The sequence below is a fragment of the Sinohyriopsis cumingii genome, chromosome 5 (genome assembly GCF_028554795.1).
Source record: "Sinohyriopsis cumingii isolate HCF-2022 chromosome 5, ASM2855479v2, whole genome shotgun sequence".
NCBI lineage: Eukaryota > Metazoa > Mollusca > Bivalvia > Unionida > Unionidae > Sinohyriopsis > Sinohyriopsis cumingii.
This window is the reverse complement of record NC_142965.1, coordinates 69,501,583-69,527,629: the sequence shown is the minus strand read 5'-3', so window position 1 is coordinate 69,527,629 and position 26,047 is coordinate 69,501,583. Positions and strand designations below refer to the sequence as shown.

The 26,047-nt window shown below is 33.6% G+C and overlaps 1 protein-coding gene across 1 annotated transcript in view; it reads left to right on the top strand.

The window, feature by feature from the left end:
* Positions 1 to 26,047, top strand: part of LOC149799389 (uncharacterized) — an 86,062-nt gene that overhangs the window by 9,526 nt on the left and 50,489 nt on the right. The window contains exons 4-10 of the mRNA XM_089958727.1: positions 417 to 529; positions 3,627 to 3,732; positions 9,942 to 10,057; positions 20,386 to 20,452; positions 21,217 to 21,401; positions 23,074 to 23,152; positions 23,677 to 23,920. Of these exons, the coding sequence (XP_089814853.1) occupies positions 417 to 529; positions 3,627 to 3,732; positions 9,942 to 10,057; positions 20,386 to 20,452; positions 21,217 to 21,401; positions 23,074 to 23,152; positions 23,677 to 23,920 (910 nt within the window). The remainder of the gene's footprint in view (positions 1 to 416; positions 530 to 3,626; positions 3,733 to 9,941; positions 10,058 to 20,385; positions 20,453 to 21,216; positions 21,402 to 23,073; positions 23,153 to 23,676; positions 23,921 to 26,047) is intronic.

Here is a 26,047-nt window from a genome sequence, read left to right as displayed (position 1 = left end):
GAGTATTGAACCAGGCTGTTACATGTTTTAGATATTGTAACAGACGGAGAGCAAGGATTGTATGATCCTTCAGTCATAAATCCATGTGGACATTTGTGCTCTGCAACAGATTTGGAAGGAGTTGTTGCCCCTGTCTATCAAACCTGGTCATGTTCTCTTTAGTTCTGAATTTCATATGTTAAAAAAAGAGGTTGTGGGATATTTATGTTCTATGAACATATAATCAGCTCTAGATTCTAAATAAACCAGTCAGCAAGTATAATAATGAAACCACAAATTTATCATGTTGTTCTGCATTTCATTGCTGCAGTTGGAAGCCGGAAAACATAATTCTCACAAAGAAAATTAAGTTTTTCATTATCAAGAATCTTCCAGTAGCCTCAGCAATTCATAAGATGCATGTTTATTTATTCCAGAAAGGTATATTGAGGAATGCAGAGAAGCTGATAGAATTAGTTGTGTCCAAACTTTCACAGGACTGTCTCCCACTTCTTAATCTGCTGGCCATTGTTTTCAATCCACAGTGCAAGTAAGTACAGACAGGCAGAAAAACTGAATGACAGTCATAAACCTATTGTTCTATTATTGCATTATTTTGTAACTTTTCCAGGGTGTACCCAAATATTGTTTTTTTTCCCATGACCTTGTCTTCTTCACAAATTTGAGACTAACACCTTTTTCTATGTATCCTCAGTTTACTTTCTGAATAACATTAATTATTTTCTAGCTAAATCCATAAGACAGTACTTCGTAGGGTCAGAACTTATAAAGTGATGCATATATGCCATTGAATTTGATGTGCTCATGGTCACCATAGCAGCAAAATATAAAAATTAGATGGAAAAATAATATTTGTTAACAAAAATCAAATATAATTTATACTGTTTCCATCAAATAAAATTATTCAAACTTGTTGTCTGTGTATCACTCACCTCATTTCTACCTCCAAGACTAAACTGGATGATTGATGTTTTTCCTTTTATTATGTGCATACCTTGTGTTAATCACAAATTGTATCGGTGTGAATTATGACTATTAAATTATTTATTGTTAAATTCTTATGAACCAATAATGGTAATAAATAGGTTAGCCGTGGTAACCAAAAATAGATGTGTCTAATGTATTGCCAAAATATATGTTGGCAGGATCATTTTTATCACATAGTTGGTACACTTTGCTATTATAACATGTGAACACTTTATGTGAATCTGATTGGTCCAGATAAGCCCATGAAATTATTGTGCAGTATTCTCTTTAGATTGGCTGCATCCATGGTAAAATCTTTTTAACCCCACCTTCTGGAATGTTTTATTTTAAATGAATATTATGGTGGCCATTTTTCAACTTGACTTGCAAAAGGAAATTAAGGAAAAATTATCTCGGCTGTCCACTGGGTCTCATATGTCATGTATAACAATATCATTATAAGAAAAATGGCATAAAACTCCAAGAAAGGAACAACAATAAGAAGTAAAACTAAGGCTATTGCTCATTTGATAGCAAGAGTGGGGGGGGAGGGGGTCGGTAATAAAGAATCCATCCTATATACAAGCGTGGTTTAAATGTTAACTTACAGAAGTAAACAAAAACTCACCTCTGTTCACAGAAGAATGTGGACATAAATCGGTCTCCCAACTGACAGAATTTAAAATTAAATTAATTTTGTTTGTGTGTGAAGAATATAATGTTTCTTTAATGAAAAGTCAAATGAAATTAAAACTGCAGATTCTGAACTAGTTTTTATTTTCTCATTTGAATTTTTTTTATTGGTGTACATTTCACAGATTGTTTTGTAAAACAAATGTATACAGGATGTTTTCTTTTCCTATGTTAATACTTGCTATATTTCATTATGTGACATTTGATCATGTGGCAAGGCCACCAATTAAATATAATGCTTTTGAACCACAAGATAATATATCCAGTATTCACACAAGTCATGAAAATGTTCTTTTTATTATATACCAGACTAATGATCTGAATCAAAACTGAGATGATTAATTCCACTCTTCAAAAAACCACTCCCAACCCACTTTTGATAATATTTAATAATTTTAATCATAATAATTGGCTGATGATACGAAGTATCAGCAATGTGAGAGAATGGTCCCTTTTGGATGACCTGTTATATTGCAATAAATCACACTTTTGACATTGTTAAATTGTTTTATTCCATTTCCACTTGACTAAAAACCAGCTGATTTAAAGAGACAAAAATCACTGCACTTTTATTTGTTTATATAGTTTATGGGTCATAATGTTATAGAGAAACAAACCGTAGTGAACCATTTATCTTTTGGCCAAAAATAATTCCCATGCCTGTAAGCTATCGTGGGTTCCATTTTTAGCTCTGTCTGGCTAAATGCAGATTTTTCTTGCTATTCAGTTATATAACCTTTATAGGCACACTTTCAAGTGTCACAGTAATTACTGGCATGATGGGAACTCTTGTATTTTCTTCTAATGGTGGCCCTATTTTGACAAGCTTTGTACACTTAATGCAGCTACAGGTATATGTGACTTTATTTCACGTTTTAGTGACTTTCTTCAAATTTTGTGCCGAATGTTCATCATTGGATGGTGTTTATGTCAAATAACAAAAATACACCCTTACAACCAAAGAAGGCTAACACGATCTTAATATTCTTTAATTTTGTATATATTTGTTCAATTGTAGTCATATTCACTCTCTACTGGTTTCTTTAATTCTTGTGAATTTCAGCCATGGCTGCTAGGGATGGACAACGATAAGTGTCTCACTCATACTGCTTACCGTAAAGCTGACTTATATCACTCATGGTATTTGCCTGATATTTCTAGAACATGATGAATGATTGGCATGATAATCCATAGACATTGTTTTTTCCGTTAATATTTTGTGCCACCCACATACAGGGGTTCTTTTTTACCATCATTACTGGTACATGTAACAGAGCTAAGTGATGTCATTCATAAAGATATCACTCCCACATTACGAGTTAAAGCAATTGTCAGGAGCAAAAGCAAAAACTAACAAAAAGGCGAAAAGCAGGACATGTCATACTTTGGTTCATATGAGATTGAGAGAAATGTGTGTCATGTCACACTTTTGGTCCATATGAGATTGAGAGAAAAGTGGGACATGTCTCACCTTTGTCTGAATAGGATTGAGCTAAAAAATGTGAAAGACTAGGATGCAGTTACTAAATGTGTACACAAATGTAGCACATCTTTTGTTGTAAAGCCCACAGTGGCCAAAGTTTGACATAGAGATCATTTTGTTGACATACTGATGTCCAAATGTCCATTGACAATGTAAATTAACTGTAATGTTAACATTCTTTTTCTCCTTTCATATCCCTCTAGGATTTTAAATGTAACTTCATTATTTTCTTATTTCTATCTAAATTGATCTCATTATCAGAACATGGAGGCAGCCTCAGAATGCAGTCCATAGTCAGGTTTGTGTTAATATGGTATTGAACACAATCATGAATTTTTAGATTCACCAGTTTAGATCACTTCCTGTGACCTTTAGTATGTGATCATATTGCATGAAACTCTGAATATACTTACTACTAAAGTAATTAATTAATTATTCAATACCTTACTATAGATCCAAGATGTAAATAAATCATAATTTACAGATTCCATAGTTGCAATGCAAGACGCCCCTCAGAGACGGTGCCAGCAGATTCATCCATTCCAGATGACATTCTGTTTGCTAGACCGCCAGACCCTCAAGTACCACTGGTAAGATCATTTCTATTTTCAAACCCATTCACTGTATTAAATTTGTATAGAGCCTTAATAAATTTACTGAAGTATAGAACTATTAGTAGAAGATTTAAGGTTTAGTAAATATGTCTTATGAAATAATATTGCTTGAACTGTCTGAATTGAGTGACCATATTATATTATTGTTTTCATTATTATTCAAGTTTCATAAGCATTTGACCTGGATGAATAGAAGTTTTTGACTTTCTGTTTATCATATGCCTACACTGATGTGAAATGACAGTTTATATTACTGAGTGAGTTTACTTGGTGTTGGATGACAGTATGCATATAGTATGTATGGCACTAATAAAATAAGCCTGTTCAATGATTGGTTTTGTTGATGTCATCATTTATTGGATTGTCCATTGCTCTGAATCGGAAAATGTTTGTTTGGTTGAAAGTGGTTTTAGTGGTCTTATTTGATTTTGGGCTAATAGTCAATGTGGAGTTTAAAGCAAAATTATTAATTTGTCATTTTGTCATCCATCATTTACAGTTAAGTTGAAGTGGATTATAAGATGAGGTTTCGAGCCTTGATAAAATGGTTCTTTGTAAGATTACCATCCATCCTAGTGCTGATACGCAGTGTTCATTTAAGTATTGACAAATTATATGTTTGGTGCTCCTGCCGTATGTTTATGGTGAAAATGTTTTCTGTTGTGTATCTTTCTGTGTGTGTGTTTTTGGATTTTTAAAGTAGCCTTAACATCTTATAAAATGATGTCTGCAGTGTGGCAATTTATAGTACTGTCTGGCACTGGGGCATCATGCCACAGACATGTAGCATCATGTCCCACCCAGTCACATTATCCTGACACCGGATTGACCAGTCCTAACACTAACCTCTTAATGCTGAGCACCAATTGAGGCAGCTGTTAGTACTATTTTTATAAGTCTTTGGTATGACTTGGCCGGGGTTTGAACCCGCGACCTCCCACATATGAGAAGGATGCTCTAACCATTGAGGCCAGCAGAGCCATGTATCTTTCAGTGTGAAAATGCCATTTATAGTGAATTTTAATTAATCAAATCTTTACAATGCAATCTTCCAAAAAAACCTTTTGTTGTCTAATTGTTTGTGGATAAATATGATCAATTTTGCCAGTAGTTGTATGAGTTCGATGCAGAATAAAGAAAAAAGTAATGGTTTTATCAATACTTTGTTATTGTTTAGAACCACACTATGTTTCTATGATGCATAAAATCTCACTGGAAACAAAATCAGGTGTTGTGAATACAATTTCTGATTCATTAACATTGTTTCTGCATCTTAGAAACATATGCTAGTTCGATCCAAATTAAAGAACAGCTGGTGAGATGAATATGATTTAGAGTCAATTCACACTTCATCAAGGTGAACAGTTTTTCTTAGCTACTCTTATTTCTTATTCCCCCAGAATACTTTACTCACTGATTAGCAATGGAAGGTTTCTTCATTGAGAATTTTGTTCCTGACATTTACTTCTATTGGATGCCTTAAAAATGAATGCACTATTGTCCACAGCTTAAATTTAGAACTTTCACTATTTTAATGTTGTTCTAGATGATTTTCAGATTATTTAAATGTATGGTAACTCATTAATTGAGTTCTGAACAGTTTAGTTGCTCACATCTTCGTAAAATTCATTTATATGTTTCCCGTCTCATTGCATGTCGATCTCTTTAGACTTGATGCATTTCAAGAGTTCAGTGTCATCATACATGTATATATCGATGGATGAAATGTAAGAGTATCATCAAGGTTCTTTGAATATGAAGGGAAAAATATTCATATTATTCATTGTCTTCAGATAATAAGAAATATCAAAATCAAATGTTTTTTGTTTCTTTTAAAATAATGTTTTCTTTATGTGATAGAATGGCTAGAACAGTTTGAGTAAGAAAAGTCTTAATCTTACATGATTTACACACAAGATGGTGATAGCCTCTTAAATTACAGAGAGAAATATGAGACAAGATTTCATATGACATGTAACTATTCTTTTCTTTTCTTACTAACCATTTTGAAATTATATCATTTGGATCTTTACAAAACTAATTACTTCCCTTGATTGCAGAAATGACACTCCATGGTGGTGTGATAGATAAATGTCTCTTTTGTTGTAAGAATAAGTTCCCAACTCGAGCAGGAACATCACCCCCATCCACTGTTAGTAATAATTATCTTCCCTTAGAATGTTTTAGCAACAGACTTGTAAAACTAAATATTGACTGTTATAAAGAATGTATTGCATAATTTTCTAAAAAGATGAATGCATCATCAAAACGACTGGCTAATACTTTCTTCTAGTGATTGTATAATCACTCCTCTAAGCAAGAAAGCTATTGATGTTCATGAGAGCAATTTCATCATTCAGTATCACCATAGTTCTACATGATTTTATTTATGACAGTACATGTTAATCCACATAAAAGAAGCACTTAAGGATGGATCATATTTCTATACCCATTGCTAGCATTGATGGCATTTAAAAAACAAGTGGGAATTGGTTCATTTTTTTTGCACACAATAAGGACTGGACTTATTTCGGGATTAATGATATTGTGCATAGAGTAACAATTTCATAGCGTGTGTGAGGTCAGTAGTATGTATACCCTAAATATATGTAATATGCTTGTTTTCACATGCCTCTATTGTTATGAATGAATTGTTCTATATCCCTATGATATAGATCTATTATATTAGTAGTAGTAGTAGTTATTGTAGTAGTTGTAGTAGTAGCTTTATGATTGTTATTTTTTACTCTGTTTTTTATATACAGGGATTAAAATATGTGATACTTTTTTTTAAAGATGTTGATGCAGCATTTGGATGTTTTATATCAAAGACATTGATGCAGCATTTAGGTGTTTCATATCAGAGACATTGATGCATCATTTGGGTGTTTCATATCAAAGACATTGATGTAGCATTTGGGTGTTTCATATCAGATATGCTGATGCATCATTTGGGTGTTTCATATCAAAGACATTGATGTAGCATTTGGGTGTTTCATATCAAAGACATTGATGCAGTATTTAGGTGTTTCATATCAAAGACATTGATGCAGCATTTAGGTGTTTCATATCAAAGACATTGATGCAGCATTTAGGTGTTTCATATCAAAGACATTGATGCAGCATTTAGGTGTTTCATATCAAAGACATTGATGTAGCATTTGGGTGTTTCATATCAAAGACATTGATGCAGCATTTAGGTGTTTCATATCAGAGACATTGATGCATCATTTGGGTGTTTCATATCAAAGACATTGATGCAGCATTTGGGTGTTTCATATCAGATATGTTGATGCATCATTTGGGTGTTTCATATCAAAGACATTGATGCAGCATTTGGGTGTTTCATATTAGAGACTTTGCAGCATTTGGGTGTTTCATATCAGATATGTTGATGCAGCATTTGGGTGTTTCATATTAGAGACTTTGCAGCATTTGGGTGTTTCATATCAGATATGTTGATGTAGCATTTGGATGTTTCATATCAAAGACATTGATGTAGCATTTGGGTGTTTCATATCAAAGACATTGATGCAGCATTTAGGTGTTTCATATCAGAGACATTGATGCATCATTTGGGTGTTTCATATCAAAGACATTGATGCAGCATTTAGGTGTTTCATATCAGAGACATTGATGCATCATTTGGGTGTTTCATATCAAAGACATTGATGTAGCATTTGGGTGTTTTGTATCAGAGACGTTGATGCAGCATTTGTGTGTTTTGTATCAGAGACGTTGATGTAGCATTTGGGTCTTTCATATCAGAGACATTTCACAAGGCAGTTCTTTTATATAAATGTCTACATGGAACTGTACCAGAGTATCTTCAGGACTTACTCAGGCCTTTTTCAGCACAATACCAGTTTAGATCAATATCACATGGAAACCTTCTAGCACCAAAACCAAGAACAGAGCAATTTAAAAAGAGTTTTCAATATTCTGGTACAGTTCTGTGGAATAAGCTTCCACTACATGCAAATTCTGCTGAAAATATTAGAGTATTTAAGAAGAGATATCATGAGCATGCATGTGTTTCAAATAGATAATGGAATTTAGTATTTTAATACTAAACATGTTAAAATAAACACTGATTATTGCTATCTTCATACATGTATAATGTGCATTGTTATGCTCTCCTTAAGAGAGCCACAAGGGAGAATAGTCCTTGACTAATGAGTCACCCTCTATAAATAATACATTATTATTATTATTAGTATTATTGTTTTTATTATTATTGATGCAGCATTTGGTTGTTTCAATCAGAGATGTATATATGTCTCTGCTGTGTGTTTAATAGAATCTATGTCGGGCTTTGGACTGAGAAATGGAAATCCCCATCAAGGGGTTATATTATTGCCTCTCCATGAGGCTGTACTATGTGGGGAGACGAATAATGTAACCCCACGACTGGGATTTCCTGGTCTTGGTACAAACACAGTTGTTGATTATTTTTCTCACCCAATTTTTTCCAACTAAATTATGCCGCTGTTCAAGGAATTATTTTGACTCATGCAGAGTTTATGATGAATTATGCCAATAATGGTTATTTTCTGATGTAAAAGAATGTACAGTGAAATTATCATGGGTGTTTTTGCAATCTAATATTATATTATCTCTATGTAGCACGATTTATGCATGGTTTACATTTACTACCCTGCTAAGAATATTCTACATGGTAAAAAGGTTGTAGTGGCATTTTACCTGTTACACCATATATTGATTGAAGTGGAGTACAAAGACAATCATACTTTTAAAAAAAAGGTACTGATTATGTCAAAACCCTTCCGCATTAAAAAAAGGTACTGATTATGTCAAAACCCTTCTGCACAGTATTAGGACTAATATGATAGATAGGTGGATATTTAAATTTTGAATGATTCATGAGCCCCCAGTCAGCAATGCCAACAACCTAAATACATGAAAAACTCAAAGTAAAATATATAACATACGAAAATTAATGTCCTAATGTGAGAGAGTCTACTTTCAGAGAGCAGTCCCTACTCATCTGCATAAATTCTTCTGTCTCCCTTCTCCTTCCCTCCTGCTTCTTCCTGTGTTGCTACTGATACTATTCTCCTTTTCCCATGCTGTTCCAGTACTTCTTGTACTCTGCTACTCCTTGTACTTATCTCATACTTCCTCCTTTTCTCCTTAAGAGTCTGGTGCAATCTCTACATGTACCTTGGGAGCTTCCTGTAGAAGCTTCCTAGTTCTTTTCCACTTCCTCTTTCTCTTTTTAAGTCTCTCACTAGGAGTGGTTTTTTCCCCTAGAATTCTTATAACCTCTTTCTTTCAAAAGTTCAGGAACCACTGATTAATTTCACCCAGATGTGTCATTGTCCACTTGTCTGTCTGAGACATTAGCTCCTTCTGCTGTAGGGTTTTAAATTTCTCTCATTCCGATTGGCCAGTACACCTAGTTTGATGTTAGCAGCTTGCCACAAACCCCTTTCACAGGTACAGTAAATGCAGAAATCTGGTCTTTCTAGTGCCGCAAAGAGTTTAATCCATTTTGAAACGATTAGACAACTCAACCATCTAATTGCTGAATAAACACACATACGGCCAACCGCTGTGGTCTCACAAAGCCTTCAGTCAACTGTCATAAATTTTACATAACCCTTAGCCAGCAAGAAAGTTAAAATCACTGCTGTAAACTTAAGGTGGAAAAATTCTGACTATTTCATCACAGACTACAAGTTAGAGTGAAAACTAGCTAAATAGAATAATAATCTTAATGCATGCTGGCACTTGTATATACACTGAACAATATTTCATATAAGCACAACACATTAAAATTAATATGTCTGGGTCAGTTTATTTTATGGTAATTGACAGACAACATGTCTATACATTCATCATGATATTGTAACACATGGTACTTAAAAAATAAGTAAAATACTCAGAGGACCACATTTGAATTTCCGGAATCAGATGCTCCTTCACCAGAATCACATAGTTTGAATAATTGTCTAACATCATAATAGGTCTCCAGGAACATTGCCTGAAGTTTGAATAATTATCTAACATCATAATATGTCACCAGGAACATTGCCTGAAGTTTGAATAATTATCTAACATCATAATAGGTCTCCAGGAACATTGACTGAAGTTCATGAGTAACTGACTTTATGACGCTTTTGTAACACAGAAGTTTTTATATCATTGACAATTCTTTCCAGGGTTGGTTGGTAGACCTAGTCAACAAGTTTGGTGCTCTGAAAGGTTTTCAGATTCTGCATGAGAGATTCGCAAGTGGATCGCAACTGTCTTTACAAGTCATAGCTGCTTTGATGTTGTAAGTTAAATCACACACACATGCACACATTTAAAAGCGCATAACAATGTTGATTCCTCGAATGCAACTGCAATCTAGGTTACGTTTGCTCTTCTCTCCAGATGTATGATAACAGTTTGAAAATTTTAGTAAGATGAACGTCATGAACTTTTCACAGAATTCCAATTGAAATTAATAAATGATTGTTTGATAATTGAATGATTATTTTCACCAAGTTTCCAAAGGAAACCACTTTGCTGTTTGATTTGGAAACCTAGCAGTAGTGGTAGTAGTAATAGTAACACTAATAATTTAAAGATGATGAGGTTTTGATCTGCATTGTTTGCTTTTTGCACATGAACTTAACACAAATTTTAATTTAAGTTATTATACCTAGATATATGATTTTACCCTATGATAGTGATTTATTCTATATTATTTATTTACTTCCTTATATATTCTTTTAGAGTTTCATCCATGGATTAAAATTACAGACTACATCTAGTATGTGTGTATGCATGTATGTATATGCTTTAACGGTTAAACTGTTAAACCCTAATGTAAAAGTATGTTATCAAACTCAATTCAGCAAAAACCTGCCATATTTCCTGAAGAAAAAGAATTGGAGAATAATACAGAATTTAACATTATTTCATATGAAGCATTTGCAGTTGTCACCTTTAGTCTCAACTATACAAAAACAACCTTAAGTGTTTTTGAAAGAGGAGGAATAACAAATACTATATCAAATTGCGCCCTTGAATTCATTGAAATGTCATGTAACACTTTTTGACATCATTAAACCCAATTACACCAACAAAATAATAAAAAAATGAAAAAACAAACAAAATCCTTAAGATCTGATGCACTAACAGTGATTGGATGCAGAATATTGAATTATTATTTGAGGAAACTTTGTATATACTTTACGTAGGAGTAACCATGATGAAACTCATTCCTGCTGACACCTACATTTCACGGTGGAACAGTAGGGACAAACAGTACATCAAATTGTTTGTTGTTTCTTTTGCTAATGTAGAAGCAGTAACCATGCCTTCATGAAACTCAATCCTGCAGAAACATGCACTATTTCACAGCGGAACACATTCGAGAAGAACAGTACATCAACTTGTTCTATGAGTGCACATGGTGAAAATATATTTATAGTTATGTTTGGCATCATCAAACTCAGTTCCACAAAAGATCTCTCTGTTTCCTGAGGGAAACTAACTGAAGATGTTTAAATCAAATTGTACCTTTTGGAATATGGCAAAACATTGTGATGGAGAACTATAATGAAATTGTTCCTTGAGGATATTATGTGAAAATTTTATGCATGAACAATAACCATGGAGTCATCGCACTAAATTCATTAAACAGATTCCATATTCCCTGAAGAAAATGTAGTGGAAACTAGTAAATGAAAAGGTTGTGAAAACTAGTAAATGAAAATATAGTGGAAACTAGTAAATGAAAATTTAGTGGAAACTAGTAAATGAAAATTGCTTCATATTAAGCTATATTGCTTGCTTCAACCCTAACTTTGCAAGTTTACTTATATATTTCATGAGTCAAGAGGAATGAAAAACAATGTATATGTATTAAAAATTATTCATTAAGGAACACTGAGTGAACAAATGCATGTACTGGTAAGTAACTGACTCAGTTCCGCAAAAACAACACGTAAAATCATGCTAGATTTCTTCAGGGTATAGTGATGAGAATGGAATATAAAATATTTGTCTGAGGAAATGTTGTGAAAACAGCCATCAAACTTGATTCGATAGAAATTTCCTATATTTCCCAAGGTAGCAGTAGTACAGTTAAAATAGTATTATATAAAGCATTAACCTTGTATATGACAAATCTTGGTTCAGCAGTAAAATAAAATAAAACTACTCAGTTATCTGAGGGATAAACGGGAACAATATATCAAAATGTTGCTGAGGTAACTCTGTGACAAATCATGTCAAAGTAGTAACTAACCTGTACGAAAACTTCTGCCCTGACTTTAACCAGATTCCAGGTGGAATTTTAAAGCGGATTTCACTTAAAGCCTAGATTCCACTTATTATAAATTTTAGGTGGGTTCAGGGCAGAATACAGCCCAAAATATGCAAATTAGTCTGTCTATTACTAGGCGGAATTTGTTTATTCCGCCTACTAGGCGGAATTAGTTTATTCCGCCTACTAGGTGGAATTTGTTTATTCCGTCTACTAGGCGGAATCTGTTTATTCTGCTTATTTAGCCTAGATTCCCCTTATTATCACGTTTAGGCAGATTCAGGGTGGAATATAGCTCGAAATACGCAAATTAATGTTACTAGGTGGAATCGCCTAATTAGATGGATATATCTGCAGAAACCCCATCCAATAATGAAAATGTCAAGGTGGATTTCAGATGGATTTTTTAAGCAATTTCCTCATAAACCATAAAAAATATACTTCAGATTTCTATTAAACTGCCTAATGATTTTTAGGTATTATTGGGAATCAATGATAAATATTCACAGTAATTTTTAAAATGGATCATAAATTTTATTTTGACAGACATTATCAAATAAGATTTAGGTTTTTCTTGTCCTAAGGGGCAATGCCATTTTCTTTCTTGCATACAAAATCTAATCCAACATCGCATCACTTAAGTATTTTTCATTTCACTTTAAAGTTTGGTGAGATTTCACAAATATTTTGACCAAAACTTTCTTTGAAATTATGTTGAGGTCTCACTCAGATTTCTTTGAAATATGTGTGAGGTTTCACACAAAAATTGACTAAAACTTTTGTAAGATTTCACTAAAATTTTGATCATTATATAGTATTTTACTTAAGTTTTTTTTTAGTGTTTCAGACATTTCAGCAGGTTTCAAAGAAATAATGGATATGAATTAAACAGGACTTTATTAACCAAGGTGATATTTAAGTGTGCATGAAAACAATTATACTGATGTTGTAATTATATGACATCCAAGGCAAGAGAAATGGGAGTTAATAATAATACAAATAATAATAATAATAATAATATATGACTTTATTTAGAGAAGGTAATTCAATTAGTTACAGAACTAATCTACCTTGAGGCCTTCTGTGATGTACAACATATACTGTATATACAACATGATATGAAGTATCTGACACTAAATAATTAAGTGGTTTTAAAAATCCAAGTATCAAGCCTGGAACATATGCACAGGCATCTGTGAACACATAAACATATATAAAATATAAAATATTAATCTGCATTGAAAAATTCAGCCGTGAAAATAATGCAAAATTACAGAAAAGCATCCATTTGAAACAACTTGATTATGAGAAGAAGAAAAGCTAGGAGCCTGCCTTATGTCACTTGTACTGTAGACTGGATTTTTGATTGCACAAACTATGATGCTGTTGTGGTCTCTCGAATTAGTCCTAGTTCCATAAGCAGCCGTGACAAACATTTATCATGATATAATTACTCTTATTTTACACTGAATTCCAACACACCAAGAATATTTTGATAATATACACAATAATGCCTCATGAGATTGAAAGTAGATTCTACTTTTCAGCCAAGAAAATTCCGCAAAGATATGACTATCTTTGATAGACATGGATATCTGGCAACAATTCCCACCAGTGATCTACACATTGTCCCTCCTTAAATTTAATCAATTTGGAGTTGTATAACTTTGAAATCATCCTGATTCCTGATTCAATTCCTTGTCTTATTTAGCATGTTAGCTGTTACTGTAAAGCTCTTTATGGCACAAAATGCAAAATGCTTGTCCTGGCGTTCAGTTTTCATACAGATTCATCAGTTATGTTCCCATCAAATTTGCATTCAGGGTATTCTCATTGCCGCACATTTTTCAAATGGTTATTTAATCTCTCATCCCGCTCGAAAATTTGGATCGCCATGTTTAGCAAACATGCTCTTTCCCATCAGTTTCTGTTATGCGACGATTCATTGGTCAATTAAAATATTTTGACCGATCAGAAAGCTTTATACAGCGATCATCTGTTCAACAATAAACGGAACAAATACTTATTTGAAAGCTCATTGTTGAATGGGACCGGATGGAGCATTATTTTAAAAAAGGTTTCGGAGACAATATTAAACATTGGGTCCATATTGAGGAAATTCAGGTCAGGAGAAAAGCGAAATTATGTTTTAAAACAGAAAACAAGATGAAAACTTGTTCGAGGGCAGTTAAATCCAATTGAAGTTAAACAAAAATACAACAACAACAAATTTGAAAAAGAAATTTAACATGGAAAGCTGTAAAAAGAAGTTATAAATTGTGCCCAAAATAAACAATAAAATTACAGCTATCAGAAACAGGAAATATAAATGCTGCTGAAAATCATTCAAATTGTGCAAGAAACAATAAATGTTATTATATCTTATTGATATTTTATTGAACTGTCAATGACATTACAATCACAAAATATCACTATATTTTCAGTCATTTAACTTTACAAACACACAAAAGCCAAGTCCTGATTATGCCTTATTTAACTGATGTAAATGACTAAGTTCTTCATTCCGCCTAGATGTTGGTTAGAAAATAAACTTAGACCAGATTCCTCCTTTCATATAATGGATGTCAGTGACTAAGTTCCTAATTCCACCTAGATGGTGGGTGGAAAATCATCTAAGTCCAAAGCTATGCCTAAAGATGTATTTATAGCAGGAATTTGACAAAAGTCCATCTTAGAGTTAGACGGACTCTAGATGGATTCATTTTTGATTTCTCAAATTTTCCATGTCCTCCTTTGTATTAACCAGATTTTTAACATTTTAGGCAGATTCTGCCTGGAGTCTGCTTAAGTTCCAGGTGGAATCCGCCTAATTATTTTGTATGGGTAGCGTCAAGGTCATGTATGATACACTAAAGTGGGTGGTATTATAGAAAGGTAGACAGATGTAGCTCTACAATGAAACCCAAAAATCTGGAATTTCTAGTTGCACTACAAAATACAGAGGGAAAAACCTCCTTTTTTGGACCCAATTTTTTTTTCTACCCAAAATTTTCCCATTGTTGGAATCTGATTTTGTGTCTGGATTTTAGACTTTTTGGTCTTAGATCTAAGGCAGACCAGTATGAACTGCAAACAGACAGATGAACCTTTGCAAAAAGTAGGATAAGATGGGCATTTGGAATAAAGAGTGGTCTCGATAGGAAAATAATGGGTCCATGAAACAAAAAAAAAATGAATTCCAACTTTTACCCATCAGCTCATGCGCGAGCTAAATAGCCAATGAAAAATGATGTTTCTAATACAACTAGGCAGTATGTTATTGGAAGATCACCAGGAAGTCAATGTTTTAGAATCTATTCAGAAACAGCTTTCAAAACGTGTTTCCTCCTTGAATATCATACGGAAACGACAAAAATCTCCAGGGGTTAATGTGTTAAGGTGCAGCATTCATGTCCACATCAATATATTGTCCAAATGAAATTTTTTGTAACAACCCCCAAACCCCAAACCATTAATTTGAAACTACTGCACAATATAATACACTATTACAAAACTATTAAACAATTGTATGATCTTGTATGCACTCGTGCTTAATCTGGGTAAAATAACATTATTGTAGGATGAAAGCTAATAATTTTACCTAAGCAAGTGAACATTACATTGATTGATACATCCTTTCTCATTAGAGAGACACCCTGATTCAGATTCCAAAATGTGGCCAGAAATGTGAGAAATCAAGGAATTATTAAGCCCTGAAGCTAGGAAAGAAATGTAGTATTGATTGCACATAAAATTGAAATATTGCTCAATTGAAGTAAAATTCTCAGTAATACATGCAACATAACATGAAATGTGTTATTTCCCCCCTCCCAATCATCACGATTATTCATACACAAATAGTTATAGGTCTAGAATGAAAATACTCATTTATTATGTAGTCTACTATTAGTCTATTTATTTGGCTAAGTATTTCTGCATTAGTGTCATGCCATTGATACAAGTTCCGTCATCATACTTTATTCGAGTGGTTAAGAGGTTATTAACATCCGGTCACAAAAGTTTCCTCAGAGGACTTCGTTGTAACAGATTTTGATAGGAGGTGATGCTGCAGTAACCTGAAGTAAACGTCCTCTGTTAAATGCTTGTCTTCCTATTTGACTAATAAATAGTTTGATAATGATTTGAATTTATTGCAAATAAATTGATCCATACAGTTTCTGAAATGTTGAAAATAAAATCTTGTTTGCTTGGACTAGTGTTATCAATGGTCAGAAATGTTGATACTGTGATTATGAAGAAAGTGGTCTCAGGGATCCTAAGGGTGAGGTTGGGAAATGGGCCATTCTTGACGTGTACAAACCTCTCTAGCTTCCAATAAATGTTCAACATATTAAAACCATAATTTAATGCCTGAGATAAATATATTTCACTTTGTATCAAGCATCTTCATCAATTGCTCCTTTCACAGCAGCCACTTACCTTTCACTAGTAGCCAACTACAGTCATGAAGAACGAGGAGTGTCTGCCATGGATTCGTGAACTTCTTTAAAACTGTGAAAACTACTTAATGTAAAATTATTCAAAATCAGATCATTCATAGAGCATGCTTAGAGCTCTCAGACTTTGCAGCATCCTGTTTGCAGATGCAGACCTTGTCATAGAACATTATTTTATTTATCAATCAGCATTTAATTAATGCGCAGGTGCAAAGAAACAAAAAGTTATAATGATATATTGAGAACTCTGCAACGAAGGCACCACAGGCCCATATTATTGGTCTGGGGTGAACTCTGATTCCCCGTTTCTTCCTCCCTTCATGTCTGTGCTTATCTCTTTCATTCACTTAAACACAATTAAAGTTTTATATATATATATATATATATATATATATATATTAGGTGCTAGTCAAGTAACATCGAAAACAAATTATATATTTTTGATAGCTGAACAAACCACAGCAGAAGTTCAAGTCCGTGTATCATGATACCTTACAATCATTTCACTGATAAATCAAATTAACTAGAGTGACAGTTTGTGTGGAGGTGCTGAAACAAATGCTTATACTTGCATTTACACTTGCAATTTTAGGTTCATTCATTAATGCATGCATTTCAACTACCGTTAGTAATCACTTAAATTCAGAAATTAACCAAACCCCTGATAAACCCCTCCCAGGATGATGTCAATGGATCTTTATATCTGAGGGCCTCAAGGTAGATTAGTTTTTAGCTAATTGTGTTACCCTCTTTAAATAAGGTCATTATTATTATTATTATTATAACATATCCTGGAATATCTGTGTTGTTAAACAGCTAGATACAAATGACTCTCTCTTTCTCTCTTTCACAGCTATGCCAGTCTATTTCTAGTTGTCCTTATGCTGAGTCTGTCTTACCAAACAGTTGTTTATGCGGTCTCATGTGGCTATGAGTAATACCTTATATACCTATGTATAAGCTGAATAATTTAGGAAATAATAAAGGCCTGGAAGAAGGTGGGGGCAGCTTATCCATGGGCCAATGCCTAAACTTGAGAGTTTTTAGGTCTTTTTGTTGACTACTGTAATAACTGTAAATCTTGGGACATGAAACAATTTTCTCCGTGTCCTAAGACATTGGCATGTTAAAAAAGTAACTTTCGGTGACCCAATAATTATTAAACTGTTATAAAGTACTATGATTTATTTTGTTATTATTTTGCATGTGCTTATTTTCTGATTTCTCTGACATGAAAATAAATAAAGGTAAATACAGAGTTCATAAGTCGTGGGCCAGTTGAGTTTACCAAGGAGACCATGCTGAACTATAATGTACAGTACTTACACAGTGCAAAGCATGCTTAGCGTCACTTAAATTCTTATTTATTCCCAAATATATTAGATGCAGATTTTGCTTTATTCGTTGTTTTGACCAAATTGCATTCTTTGAGATAACATTTCAGCTTGTCCTTAATAGCTGTTTCATTTACGTTGAATCATGCGCTCACAAGTTACTCATTTTCAATGCTATAAGTGATCCTACAAATTGAGGTAATATTTTTTAAAAGGTACGCATGTTTAATTGTACAAGGCACATAACCATCATAATTTACATGTTCATGAAAAGTGGTAATAATAAAGGCTAAAATTCTCATATAGATCAACTAAGATCAACATCAATTAATTTTAGGTTTTTGTTTTGGCTGAACAAACATAACTTCCTACATAGTGGAAAGCTTGATGTTTCAGCGTCTACTATGTTGATAGTCGGCAAATTTCTCTTTCATTTTGCGACAACAGTACAGGCCAGTTAATCATTAAAACCCTGAAACTGGCTTGTGATAAGAGGAATTTCGACCGGTAACTATACCAGTACATTGATGTGTAATTGCCTTTTGTTCCATAATATTGTCATGATTACCTTAGCTTTGTAAAACCGTGTGTAAGGCATACCTATGAACTTTTCAAAAGCCAAGTAGGGAGATTGAATAATAAAAAAAAGATTGGGACCTAAAATCGGGAGGTTTTTCATGGCATTTTTAAGGCTTTGTTTTCAATGAATATTGATCCATCTTCCTGGTCCAATATGCATGCAATTCGCAAAAAGACTCGCATTTTCTCTTTGTGATGTGCCCTATTTTCCTTGAGGACATGCCCTATTTTCATATTCTGATCAGCTGTGATCAAACTGCGCAATAGTTAAAGATTAGTCTTAAATAAACGAGCGAGAAAGCCAGCATGACTAATTAAAAGTTAATCCTTATCCATGCAACTATTTTGTGAAAACGATTGGCCCGCCGTCGTATTTTAAAGAAACCATGTTTTACATTATTGTGTGTTATTCAAGCACCAACCATAGATTGGCAAATAAAGGATTCTCAGTTTTGTTGAACTAAAGGTACTAAAATAGCCAACCTCATGGTACTGTACATTTGGCAACTATTTTCCCCTCATTGTATATCTGACCTTATTCCCTTATCGTCAACTCGTAAAGCATTTAGTATTGTTTGTTATAAAACATGTATTCTGAATTAGTTTTTTGAGGACACATTTGCTGCATGGTATATATTTTAATTCCTTTTTTTAATTTAACACTGGTAATTAACATTGGTATATATGGTATAAAAAATGCCAGATGTTCACTCATGTAAGTTTCTTTCGTGGAATGGCGCTATAGCATATGGAGTTAAGCGTTTGTAGTGATCATTCTTGGAATTTAAATTAATTGTGGATGATTTTATTGCTGTGGTTTATTTTTTTGTTCTGTTTTATTTTTTTAGTTTTGTATTGTTGCAGAGGTTAAAAAAAATCATTAATTTACTTGAATAATGTTTAAATGTAAAATTCTATTTAGTGAAGAAGCAAATTCTTTATAGTAAAATAATTATTTCGTCACAACAATAATTCACAGGTGATACCCAGAACACGTAGGACTTTTCTTTTTAAGAAGAAATGAAAATTGAAGACACAATGTAATAATCAGGACTTCTCAGCAAAAATCATAAGGTATTATGAAATCGGGAAGTAGGCGCAGAGCGACTCCAAAAATCTGGATTTTTTTTCCCTCCCAGCATGAAAGTTGACAGGTATGGTGTAAGGTCACTTACATCAAAGAAAACTACAACTCTTCTTTTATGGTATTAGCATAATTTTTGAGGCATTATTTCTGAAACTTTATTATTGCATTTTGGAGATATCATTAAAGTTTAGCGCAATGGTGCCCATGATTTTAATCCAAGGGATGTACTTAATTCAGCTCATAATCGAACCTACAATGTACATGCAGTGGTGCCATTATGTAAATACATTCAGTAGCCTAATTGCTAGCTTTGAATCAAACAGTATTGTTGTTCGTTGTGTTGCCATACTGGGATTAATGAGTTAGATATTTACAATGTCAAAGATAAGTAAAAACATAATTCCCGGTGCACTGATACAAAATGTCCAATGCAGTAATGCATAAACAAACAATAGTCAAGTCAAAAGGGAGAGATAGTGATACAGCAACTCGCATTTGCTAAATTCTTGCCATTGTTTGATCAGATTATACACAAATCTAAATTAGGCAGAAACAATAAGAAAACAAAAAATTAAATAATTTACTTTTCAGACAAGTTTATACCATTTCTTTTTAATAGTGATGCACACCAACCTGGAGATATATATACATAAAATTTTTTAAAATATAAGTTTGCCTAAATAAATGCATTTAGAACTTACCTCGTGCATCTTGAGATGTCTCGGAGTTGTAGGTCGATTTATACGTGGGTCATGCACGTTTTAGTGTTCATACCTGTTCAGTTTGGGGGTCGGCTTATACACAAATGGGCTTATACATGAGCATATATGGTACTTTATATACATCTATCAGAACTACTGCTAAAATCCTATTTGGTTTCTTTTTCAGACCCTTTGGACAGTGTGCAGAAGTTCTCACTCCACACACAGTGCAGAACTACTTTATGCCAATTGTGGTAAGTGTTATTATTTTATGCACTATTTTCATGATGCACATAATGGTCAAAGAGAGTTTGGCAAATATCCAATATTAAGGCTTATGACATATACTAGAAAGGGTACAATTCCCTCTTCATATGTCCAGGAAGGGACTTACTTAAGTCTTACGAGGGTTGATAGTTAGAATGACTGGTGTTTGATGGTTCCTTTTAATGGAGGCATTTTTGAGAGAGGACAAAATACCTGCTATGCTAGGGGCAGGGAGAAGGGGTATTAACACTTTAAAAGTCAATAGTAGATATTAAATCATCCTTTCATGGGAAAATGCCAATTTGTGTATAGAGGAAGACATGAGGCTGTTCATGAAGGAAATTGCCAATTTAATTTAGGAATTGGAAAAGAAATAGCTCTGTACCTAACTTAAGGATGATTTCCATCTGGGAATAAAATGCCTGAGTTAAGGCATCTATTTGGAAATATTCTAGTTGCTATGGTTCTGACTTATAGGGCTATAAGAATTACTTCATCTTTTTTTTCATCAATCTCATCCTTTAAATGCCAAACTCCTTGATATCTTGCACATTCGTGAAGAATGTAAACATAGATGCATGGTATTTTTGTACTTTGGTTTAAACGACACATTCTAAATCCAATATAAATCATTTTCATTTGACTTCTCTGTATCACTTTAATGGATGACTTTTTAACCATGTACAATACATTTTGCTGGATATAGTCTTTTTTAATTATGCAAATCAAATTATACCTGATAATACTGCAGAATGTTGTCATGAAGATTCCTAATGATGTTACTGAAAGGACACTGAAGAAAGAGTCATACAGAAAAGCCAAGAATGATGCTCTGTCTTCCATCATGAAATCTTTGAAACTATTGGTGTGTCGCTTGCCCAATCAAGAGGAAACGATGAATAATCTGGAGATATTCAAACAAAGAATGGTCAGCAGGTGAGGAAACAGTTCTGATTGAAATCATTTATTCAGAATCTTTAATTTAATGACTCAAGATGCATCTGTTTGTGGGCATGGTCTATAGTTCTACTGGTCACACACCAGAGCTTAAAGGATAATCCATCATATTATGTTAGTACAAGATTATTATTGCTTCTTCTAAACTACTTGGTGGATAACCATGAAACTTTACACATTCATTTATACCATGGTCCTGTTTGTCCGATATGAAAATAGTGCTGCTCTGTCATGTAATATGGCCGCCATATTAATTTGTCATCTTGAAAAGCTTTTTATGACTTCTCATCCTGAATGGGGTTTTCATTAAATAATTTCTTATGATGTCTAGATGACCCTGAAAAAGAATGGCATAAATATGAAGTCCAGAATGGTTACCATGGCAGCCACCTTGGGAATCTTGTTATTGCTAGTCTTCTTGAATGGATCATCATATCAACATGGCTTTTTAACTCAAATATTTTGTTATGATCTCTAGCTGGTCCTAAATGGAAATGTTGCCGATTTTTATAATATGGCCATCATGGTGGCAATATTGAAACTCTTTATATCGCTATGCCCCTGAATGGATAGTTAGGTGAACATTGGGTTTTCACTAAAATATTTGATATCTGGTTGGTCTTCAATAAAAATTGTGCTAATTGATGACTAATTTGAACACAAAAGCAGCTGTTTGAAATTTTATTATTGCTGCTTCCCCAGAATGTATGGGTATATCAACATTTCGGTTTCACTTAAAGAAAACCTATAATGTTTTGTTGATCCTGAATGAAAATTGTGCTGATTTGCGATCTAATATGGCTGTCATGGCATCCATAGTAACAAACGTGTTATCACTATATCTCCTGAACAAAACAGCAGTTGACATTGGGCTCATAAGAGAAGACTTATTATGAGGTATAATTGGTCCTGAATGAATGGCAACAATTTGACCCCCAATATTGCCACCACAATGGCCCTCTTGACAGTCTTATTATATTATTGATATGCCTTCTCCTGAATGTCTGGTCATATCGACATTGTGCTTTCACTAAAATGCTTCTTATGATGTGTAGTTGGTCCTAAATGTAAATGGTGCAAATCTGTTGTCCTGTAGTTGGTCCTAAATGTAAATGGTGCAAATCTGTTGTCCAGTATGGCTACCATGGCAGCCATCTTGAAAATATTGTTATTGCTACTTTATCAAAACCGAAAGTCATATCAACATGGGGCTTCATCAGAAGACTCCTAGTAGTGTATTGTTGGTTTAAATTGAAATGGTACTGATCTGAAGTCCAATATGGCCACCAAGGTGGCCATCTTAAAGATTCTGTTATCACAACTTCTCTTAAATGGAACATCATTTTGACATGAGCTTTCATTTATAGACTTGCTAAGGTGTCTAATAAAAATGACACCACAAAGTAACCCACAAGATGGCCACCATGGTGATCATCATGAAAATTTCACAATCTATGGCATTTTCTAATTTTGTCCTAGTATCTGTCAAATGTTTTTCCTTGTCATTTATTGATTATTATTTGACTTTTTATAAAATTATTACATTTTATTTTCACTGACTGATTACAATTATAGAGAAAATAGCCCCTCTCAGGACCGTACATTTTGGTCATCATAATCATTCTAACTGTTCTGTTCGATTGTTTAATAGGAATATGACTGACCAAAATGTGAAGAGTCGACACTCACAAGGGGATGTGGCAATGTATCATACATTGGATAAAATGGCGGTTAGTATTTCTATTTAGATGCTTTTAAGAACAATTTAATTCCTGCTTTAACCATTGTTTATTTATAACACCACCATCCAACACCTGAGATGCAAATCTTGCTCAGATATTTTCTGTTTAAGTACAATATTTGTTTTGCCCATCCAGTCAACGGTCTTGAATGGATGACTGTTTGACTTCTGATTTTTTCAAAACAACAAACTTGTTGTGCCTGCACATCATTTCTAATGGGTTCATGCAAGAGCAGTGTATTCACAATTTTCGTAGTTTATTGTGTTGCATTGTGTATTTTAGGGGACATTTGTCTCTAATGATAATGTTTATCAGCCCTTGACAAAGTTTGTTTCTCACCTTGTTTTATTTTCCTATCAGCATTTAAGTCATGACACTTGTTTAGTTTTTTTATCGGCTCAGTATTTCTACATCTTTATCACAAAGATCAGTCAGATTTCAAAACATCTTATTCACTTATGTAATCGTACAATCATCATTCAGTCATTAATTTATTTCTTCATTTATTGCAGGAAAACATTACAATGGATATACCATGGAACCAGTTACCCAGTGACACTCCTCCTCAGCAAAACAAGAGAAGAGAGAAGAGAAAGTTGGTCATGCAGATAAGCAAGGATCAAGAGCTGACATTTCCTATGGCATTGTTAGACACCCTGGATGAAAAGGTCAATCGCCCACGTTGGGTGATACCTATTTTTCCTGGGGAAGAACTAGAATGTTTGCTGGATGCTGCAATAAGACTGTCTAAAAAAGGTATTTTGAATTCTATTCTGCTTATAATACTTCCGTTCAAGTAGGTTTCAGTAGGTTATGATGCAACTATTTCAGCAAATTCAAACATTTGCAGATTGTTACATGGCATAGCATTGTCCCTGAGGACTAGAAAAGGCAATGTGATCTCTAAAATGTAATTCATTGGATCATATATCTAAAAAATATCCCTCAAATTGAGTTCTTTTATGCCTTCATGTATATTACAAAATGTCTCTCAAATGATGTAGCACAGGCAAGTCATTCAAGCCTTTTCATACTCTTGCTAACTGTCTAGGTGTATGTAAATTGGTTTCCAACTATGACATAATTTCATGCAAATGGCTGTAAATTGGTTTCCAACTATGACATAGTTTCATGCAAATGGCTGTAAATTGGTTCCCAGCTATGACATAGTTTCATGCAAATGGCTGTAAATTGGTTTCCAACTATGACATAGTTTCATGCAAATGGCTGTAAATTGGTTCCCAGCTATGACATAGTTTCATGCTATTGGCTGTAAATTGGTTTCCAACTATGACATAGTTTCATGCAAATGGCTGTAAATTGGTTTCCAGCTATGACATAGTTTCATGCAAATGGCTGTAAATTGGTTTCCAACTATGACATAATTTCATGCAAATGGCTGTAAATTGGTTCCCAGCTATGACATAGTTTCATGCAAATGGCTGTAAATTGGTTTCCAGCTATGACATAGTTTCATGCAAATGGCTGTAAATTGGTTCCCAGCTATGACATAGTTTCATGCAAATGGCTGTAAAGTGGTTTCCAACTATGATATAATTTCATGCAAATGGCTGTAAATTGGTTCCCAACTATGACATAGTTTCATGCTGGTGTCTCTGCAAGCACCCAAACACACATGGTGATCCTAGGCTGCCAAAACAGTGAATCAAGAATCAATTTCATCTGTTTCTATACAAGATAACCAGTCCAAGAAAAATAAGGCAACTTGTTTTGCAGGACCAGCTTTACTGGTGTAGGTTTTACCTAAAGACTTTTTTCTATCCTACATTGTACTATAACTGTACCACCATTGCTTGCAAATATATACCCATGGACCTGGGTTTGAATCTCTGTAGAGTACAAATGAAAAATTCTCTAACCTGTGTGATAGTATTATTTGTATTCAAATATTAATTCTGCCTACTATTATCAGGCATTCTTCTATAGAATCCAGGGATAGCACTTTCCTTTTTGTCTGGTGTATGTATGTGTATATATGTGTGTGTGTATATATATATATATATATATATATATATATATATATATATATATATATATATAATAATATATATATATATATTTATATATATATATATCTATCTATATATTAATAATAGTAACAATAATAATAATAAAATAATACTAATTGGGAGCCATAATACATATGAAATTAGGAGTCCTATTTTCAATATCATCATGTTTTAAATTTTCCATCACATTTTTCATTCCCACGTATCTGGTAGAGATTTTTTAGTGTTAAGGGATGAAATGTCATCATCAGAAGGTGTTTTGCCTGCCACAGTGGGATTCACATCTTTAGGGTCAACGTCATGCCTTAATATTTCAGTCTTTCCATCATGCTTTCTAATGTGGATTATAACTTTAAAGCAGTTTAAAATGAAGGGGTACAAGTTGACATATTTACATATCATCATTGTATTGACATGCTTGCAAATTTCTTCTGTGACAAAGTACAAACCATTAGAGATAAGCTTGACACCACAATTTCAATTGACTCGTCGTCACCATACAGTTGGGATACAGAATTTGAGCGGCAACCATTAGCAGCATTGAACCTGTCTCTATGGATTTCGTACGTACAATTGTGATGAAGAGTGCACCAAAGTCATGTGAACTTGACCCAATTCCAACATCACTGCTGCTTGAGTGCTTAGATCCAGTATTGCCTTCACTAACTGATGTTATTAATACCTCTCTCTCTCATCCGGGGAATTCCCATCATTTTTCAGAACTGCCATTGTAAAGCCTCTGCTAAAGAAACAAACCCTAGACCATAACAATTTAAAGAACTACTGCCCAGTTTCTAATTCATATCAAAAATTTTAGAAAAGGTTGTTCTATGCCAGCTTGTATCTCATCTAA